This window comes from Halyomorpha halys, unplaced genomic scaffold (assembly GCF_000696795.3).
Source record: "Halyomorpha halys isolate HHAL.00 unplaced genomic scaffold, Hhal_1.1 Scaffold965.1, whole genome shotgun sequence".
NCBI classification, from domain to species: Eukaryota; Metazoa; Arthropoda; class Insecta; order Hemiptera; family Pentatomidae; genus Halyomorpha; species Halyomorpha halys.
The window spans coordinates 391374-399430 of NW_027114872.1; the positions used below are offsets into that span (position 1 = coordinate 391374).

The window sequence follows — 8057 nt, forward strand, 5'->3', positions numbered from 1 at the left end:
GATATATAACTCATATAACTCTGCATTAGGTCGATTCCCATGAGGAACATGTAGAAATATAGGATACAATACGCAATATATATAAATATATTATATATAACTATCTTGTACTACAATAACTAAAATAAGCAAAAGGTATCAACTGATTAATTTGCATATTAAATTTGGTTTGATATGATCAATTTAGTACCAATATAATTTTTTTCTTTTATAATTAGATTATAATTGGTTTTGGTAATTATAATTGTAGTGTTGAGAAATAAATTTTAAAAATGATTTATATGTTGTCCTAAGAGATTCCTGAGTTTGAAATGCTTTTCCCAAAGGGTCTAATAAGTAATTATCTCAATGAACATAAAGAAGAATATATGAAGGAAATACTGAAGGCTTGGTTAGCAAAAAAGGAATCAGAAATGGAGCCAATTATTAAAAGTTTCTTAAATAGACTGGGAAATAAAGGTAGATTGTTTGATAAATATCTTATTTTTTATTATATTTTGTATAAATGATCAACTATATGCGAATTAGAGGATGGTCCAGGTTGTCATAAAAAACAAAAAAAAAAAAAAAAAAATAATTGTTTCCTGTTCATTAATGGCCAACACATCAGTGCTGTTGTAATTGGTGGAAGTACACATTAATAAATGAATATTTGGATTTATTAGTGTGTTTCTCCACCAATCACAACACTGATGAATACCTTCATTTTGGATCAAAACTTTGGCCTTTAATAAATAGTTGAAGCTAACTTTTATTTTTCTTCATCAGAACCTAGACTATATCCTTCTGTTTTTTAATTAATTTTTAAAATAACTAGTGATTTCTTGAATTTAATCATACTTTATAGTGGAGTTAAATTTTAGTATCTTATACATTGTTGTATTCATTGATATTTAATGTTGGCCATGAAAACTTTTTACTCTCAAATTACTATATATATGAATTTGAAGCCTGTATCCTGGTAATCCAACAATTTAGTGTAATTACTATGTATTGCTTTGTGTGTTATTAATTATTTTAGCATTTACTATTGTAGAATTTTGTATCATTCTATTACAAGTTAGTTGTGGCACAATTAAGTGTGTGTGTTGAGTTGTTTTATTTCAGCTTAATTTTGGTTGCCTTGCTTGTGTATGATCAGAATTACTTTGTTTGTTGCTGCAGAAATTAGATTTACCGCATTTGTCTGAATTTAGGTAAGGAATTTTTGTGAAATCGTTCCAATAAAAGGAGAATGATACTTTTAGCTTAGAAGTATTATATAAAAAACAGTACCATTTTTTATTGTATTGCTCTCATATTTCTAAATAAAGATGCATACAAATTAATGTACAATTGAACTTTATTATATTTGTGGAACTACCTTAAAGGCTACATGGAAGCTACTGCATTTTTTTTTTTAAATCATGAGCCTCAAAAAAGTATTAAAGTTGTAGTTTATTTAACTTTAATTTTTTAGATAATAGTGATGTATTTTTTTTTCATAAATAGCCTCTTTTGAAAATTTCATTTGCCATCGTTATCAAAATTATGGTAATTTTTATGTTTTTCCTAAAAATTTGCGGAATGCTATTAAAATCGATTCAAACCACTTTTCAAGTCCACTTATTTCTTTTTTTTTTTTTTTGGCTTAAGTCCTCCATTGATGACCTATACAGTCCTATCTATATAGGACCTATTATTTCTTGCTAGTGGGCTATCTTTATGCAAGTACTCTATATTCGAATTACTTCTAGTTGTGTGTATTATTTGAATTTACTGGAAAATGTGTTTTTCAACAATAACTACAATATTAGTATATTTCTGAAAATTATAATATATAATAAAAAATAGTGTAAATGTATTGGTTACTGTGTTACTAACTCCAAGGACCCAGGTTCAAATCCGGTTGGGATAGATAATTATTTATTCTGCTACTGTAGCTTATATATTATATAGCTAGACGCTATAGATTGTTTTCTTCAATTGGGGATAAATCAATTGGTCAAGTGTGATCCTGAAAATGTCACCTCCTTCTATAACTGTTGTTCCAAAAACAGCACCTCCCTGAAACACCACTCCAGTGCTGAACCCCTGACCCTTTATGGGTTGTAGTACTTCACATTATTTAGTATATTTGTTAATGATTTACAGAATAAACGAATGTTTTTTATTAATTTTGGAGTGGAAAGGATTGAAATCTATTCCAACAGAATACATCGCATACTTACAGATACATGAATATTAGGTATAATTAATTAAACATTATTTGTACAGTACTTTTATTTCATGAAAATTTCAAAAGATTTACTACAATAAACAAAAAGATTTTAAATGTTTTAAATTATGTACCACTTAATGTATTGTATGTTAATGTGTATTATTTATTATTTAGTATCTTTATTTTGTTTTCATAATATTATGTTTGCCCTGAATATTAAATATTACTTGATTTATCAGACTTATACAGATTGAAATGTGTCTGTTGTGTTGTTTTCTAAATTTATTATTTGTTAAACATTTAAAATTGTGTAACGGATTAAAGAAATGTCTTAGAAGTTGTAATTAATTAGTTTATAGTCTAAGTTATGATTATATTTAAATTATATGTTTTTCTGTAATAATTTATTAGATGATGATGTTAAAGAAAAATATCATTTCTCACTGATAAAACAACTTAGTGAATGGTATCCAAATGATGTAGGAGTATTTATGCCATTTTTCTTAAATTACTTCATACTTAAACCTGGAGAATGTATGTTTATTGCAGCTGGAGTGCCTCATGCTTATATTAAAGGAGGTTAGTACTGTATTACGTAATAGATTGTATTGATCATTTGATTCTTTAATGTGAAATTTTGTCTAAGAAACAAAAGTTGATTACTAATTCTGGTTTGTTGGATTCGTGCTCAGCCAATTAACTAATCTAATTATTGTGATTTATGACTATCTAAACCTCTCCCAAAACTAGCATTTCATTTATTTTCAGATTGTGTTGAATGCATGGCGTGCTCTGATAATGTTGTTAGATGTGGGCTAACGCCAAAATTAAAGGATGTTAATGTTTTATTGGAGATATTAGATTTTAAATCATACACTGTTGATCAGCTGAAAATGGTCGGTGTTCCAAAGGGTACTGGTAATGTCATGGTATTTAACCCTCCTAAACAAGAATTCGGACTTACAAGAGTAACTGTAAGTGGTATTTATACATCTTTTGATTATTTAAATTAAGTAGAACTCTTATTAGTCAACATTCCTTTGACTCTCTCTTATGTATATATTTTTTTAAATCTCCCTGTCTAGACATTTCTGGCAATGGGAAGGGGGGGGGGCTGTAGCTGTGGAGTAGTGTACCAAACTTGCACAGGCCACTGCTGCAAGTGATCAGAAATTTATTTTATTATATCTTTATTCTCTTCTTATTTTACAATTTAGCTGAGGGGATGAGATTAATTTATTGGAACATAAGTTTTAACATTTAGACTGTTGTGCTGCCCTGCACTTGGTTAGCGCCTTACTGCTGAGGCTGCACCTTATCCGTCTGCCTTTGTCCTGTAGGTCTAGCCCTCCTGATACGCATCCATCCGGTTGTTTCTTCCAGCAAGCCAGCCTGGTCCAGCCTACCTGGTCTCAGTCAAACTGAAAGCTTGAAATCAGATTTGAATGATATCACATCACATCACATATTGATTTACCACATTTGTCACCCTGTGAGGTATGCTCATATGTGATTTTGGTTATATGTTGATGAGTGTTTTAAACAATTTTATTGAAAGGTGTTTCCTGTAATACTCCCATGTCTTTGGAATTCGTTAAGGGTTAGTTAAAGAAGTTTCATTAACTATTGAGCCTTCTAACCAGTGATGTTGGAGAAAGTTTGGTTATAAAAAGTATAATAATATAAAATTTTCATCACTATAATTGAAAAGGTTCGTGGATGAAGGGGCTATGTAACATTTTTTGATTTTTTTAATCTTTACTATGGATGAAGGGGGTAGGTGCCTATCTAGCTAGTGTGAGGTACTCTAACCTCAAAATCCAATAACTGAGATACCTTGATGTAGAAGGGGCTATGTATACTTCAAAACGTAACAAGCTCCATAAAAAAAAAAATTAGCCTTATTCTCTTAAAATTTACTATTTGTAACATAAACTATTCATCCGCTTACCTCTTCAATTAAGATTTGTTTTAAATCATAGAAAAATTTTCATATCTTCTATTATCTGTATGATTTAGTTGCATGCACCATATTATAAATTTGTTTTGATTTGGTCACTGTTTACTAAAGCATATAATAATTATGTTGTAGGTTCAGAATGGAGAGACATATCAGTCATCTGTTTGTAAAGCTTGTTCAATTTTTATTGTTTTAAGCGGAGTCGGTGAGATAGGCGCTGGTAAAGGGAAGAAAGTTTTGAAATTTGGCTCTATTTTCTTCTTATTGCCAAATGAGACATGTTCAATTAAATGTACCAATGAGGGACCAATGGTGCTTTATTTTGCTTATGGTGTCAAGTAGAATTCATGATTATGTATAAATAAATGTATATTTTTATTTATCCCTTTACTCTCACTTTTTTACCATTATAAATTGAAAATAACATAATATTTATTTGTTAGAATTACTTTATTATTAAAATTTAAAAACATATATATTTATATTAATTTAGATCATTGTTTTCTTGACAGAAAGGTTTGGTTAACATAGATTTTCTATATAAATTTGAATTATATATTAGTGAACAAACTATTGATTTTCTCAATAATATATAATATATAAATAATAATTTGAAAAGTCAGTTTAAAGCCAAACTTTAAGTTTAAAACCTAACTTTAAGTTGACATGTTCTCTATGGTTAATGTCACTTAAGTTATGAGATTTTATCATTATGGTGTTGCACTTTGCATGAACTTTTCATTTCTCATGCCATTGATCACTTAAGGTTTTTAACTTAAATGTGCTTTTTTGAAAAATGGGAAGACTTAAAATATAAAATTATAAATTAGAATTCATCTAGAACCACTTGTTGGTTGTTGCTATATGAGTGCTCATAGAATTACTTTTATTTAGATTAAATACAAAAACTGAATTTCAAAATATAAATGAACACTTGGGCCAATTATGTCCTTACTCACGAAAATGAACTTAAATATAAGATTTATAAATTAAGAAGTATATTTTTACTTATTTTCAAATCCCTTACTTTGATTTGACCAAACTTATGTGGGATTTTCCAAATTAGTAAAAGTTTATTTAAGATCTGAATGAGTTGAACTGAACTATTCTTCAGCTACATAATATAATAATATAGATTATTTATAAAAAAAAGTTAAAAAATAAGAACTTAAAATAAAAAAAGAATGAGAAAGTTGTCAAACAATTTCTTTTCCTTGCTTTGTTTAGAGGTCGGTTTCACTGCAAAGGGGTGGGAAGTAGTTATGAAAACATTAGAAAGACCTTCTGTTAAATATAATTGAAATGATATTTACATATCATATTTCTCTAATAATTATTTTTATTTTCTGGAAACCAATTTCTATTTTAATTTATAGTTTCTAAAAACGCCTAGAGATGGCGTGAAAGTTCACTATCCGAGATACCGTTCCCTGACCCGCAACACACCTAAAAGTAAAAAAGATTCTAATATTAGGGGTTACGAGAATCAAGGTTTCTTACAGCAGTGGTTCTTAAAAAAAAGCGGCACCCATGTCAATCTAAAATAAAAATATATGGCAGAATTATTCTTAGAGTTGTTAAATATGTAGCATAAAGTGTAAAGTAATAAAATAAGCTGAAATGCACCATATATTTGATATTTTAAAATAGAAGATGGTCAGGGTTGCGGTCGAAAAGAACAAATAGTTACAAACTATTTGTTCTTGTTGACCGCAACCCTAACTAACTTCTATTTTAAGTTATACGGTTAACTATATGTATTTGATATTTTAATTTTAATTTGTGTACGAATTGTAGAAAGGAGCATTCACCACTGGCACACGTTCGGATCAAACCCAGGGAGCTGCGGTACTCACTTGGGAACCGCTGTCACACTATGAGAACAAATTTTCAATTTCATATAATTTTATTTTTAATTTATGTTTGTTATAAAATGTTTTCCTCATGAGCTATTGTCCGAAATGTTTTCAGAAAATCGAAATATGTCTTACCAGCCAACATTTCATCTTAAGAAACTAATATAAATTGATTAAATGAGGTCTCACTTAGTTAAGATGTATACTGTCTCCAAATAATGGATTTAAAAATAAGACATGTTTCCAATTTTGTACATTTATCTCACTCTGATGAACTAGTGAAATGTTAACTATGAAACTTAAAACCAATGTGACAGCGAGTCCATATTGGGAAGAACTCAAATAATTTAATATTAATAGAAAAGTTTTTTTTTTTTGGAAGATAGTCCATTTTATTATACAGAAAATAAAAACCTATTAATAACTCATCTCGAAATTTTGCAGTTTGAATCGCATAATTTTTATTCACTAAATATTTTGAGATATTATTAAATACAGTATTTAACTTTTTTGGGGGGAAGATTAGGGTTTTTTATATATCAATCATTTTCACTAAGCGCAACTATCTTTGCATATTAGAGAACATTGTATATAACCTGTTGGTAATTAGTTTCTGATTAAAGCAATTAACAAATTGGTTCCGTAACGCGTCCACGTTTTCTTTAATAAAAAATTCTAAAATTAAACTGTTTACAACATGCCCCAAGATATAGCTGTTTGTAGGTTAATATCTAGATCGATAGGTAGTATTGAATTTTTAAATCTTGCTTTGTTTGTTTGCATTGGCGACCGTTATTACCAATTTTAAAAAATATTCAATTCTACTTTTATTTTCCCTTTGTTTATTTAATCTTTGTTTTTATTGTCAGTCGAATCCTAGTGTTGTGATATGAAAGGATCCAATTAAATTTAAAGTTTCATTTAAATAACAGAGAAAAACTGTCGAACAATACAACGTGGAGGGTTGGCATAGAAGTTTCTTTCCATGTTGCATATTCAAACTAATAGCACAAGAGCTCAAGAGGAGAAAAAACTAAGTACTGATATATCAGTACATTTTTTGTAAAATGTTGCTTTTTAAAAGGCTATATCTGGAGAATTATTCAATGTAAATTAGCGTTAGCGTAAACGTATTAGCGCTAATACTTCAGCAAATTTACTCTTCTTCAAATATGTCCTTTATAGATTTTCTATTGTTGTCTGTAGTTTTTAAGACATAGAGCTCCGAATGCAAAATAATTTTTTTTTAAGGGTTTGAAACATCCACCATTCTCCCTATCAGTTTTGACTAGTAATTACACCTAATTACATCTATTTTTCATTAAAGTAATGAATTAAAATAAAATAATGAATTAAAAAATTGGGGTGAGATAACTGCCTTTTTTTTCTCCCGGCTCTTGTACTATAAGGAAAGCGGAACAAGGCCTGCATTTTCTGTTAGAAATTGAAGACTTTTATACATTAGATATATATATATATATATTTTTTTAAATAAGAATTCACAAAACAACCGAATTGTTTTTGTCAACATTAAAACTCAACTTGGATTACTTTTTTCATCCTCTATCTAGTCACTAAATCAGTCTTCTGATTTATTGTTTTTACTCATGGAACTTAGCAATCGACCGAGAAATATAAAATTACATGAAATAGACGGTGAAGATATGTATTGCCATCGTAAAAATATTCGAATTTTCAACGGAATCACTCCTTTTAGAATGTTTTGAGTCCTAAAGAACCAAGTAACGCAAAATGACCTGTTTGTGTATGTGTTAAGCCTAGCTTAGAAACGAAAATTTGTACGGAATTGAAATTTTATATTTAGGATAGTGGTATGCCTGGGATGTTGCAGCAAATTTTTCAATAAAATGGTCTGAGCGAAGTGCCTCCGTACAGAATCGATTTTTAAATGTTCTCATAAACGGCTCTAAAGATTTTGATTAAGCTTGGTATATCAATGAAATTTGGTATATCAGTTAAATTGTCTAAACCCTTTAGTAGGTCTTATCGTCATGGAGACAGTCTGATAGGGCTTAAATGT

General features: G+C 28.9%; 1 protein-coding gene across 2 annotated transcripts in view; it reads left to right on the top strand.

Moving 5' to 3' along the window:
• The window catches only part of LOC106687461 (mannose-6-phosphate isomerase), a 6509-nt gene extending 1967 nt beyond the window's left edge, over positions 1-4542 (top strand). Inside the window, exons 3-7 of one of the 2 annotated variants that reach the window (XR_001344167.3) lie at positions 295-459; positions 2612-2779; positions 2969-3174; positions 3541-3697; positions 4293-4431. Coding sequence is in view for 1 of the 2 variants with exons in the window: in XM_067051987.1 (XP_066908088.1) it covers positions 295-459; positions 2612-2779; positions 2969-3174; positions 4293-4502 (749 nt within the window). In the remaining variant the exon portion in view is untranslated. Of the gene's footprint in view, positions 1-294; positions 460-2611; positions 2780-2968; positions 3175-3540; positions 3698-4292 lie in introns of both variants that reach the window. The other variant, XM_067051987.1, reaches the window with a different exon arrangement.
• Positions 4543-8057: the final 3515 nt, after the last annotated feature.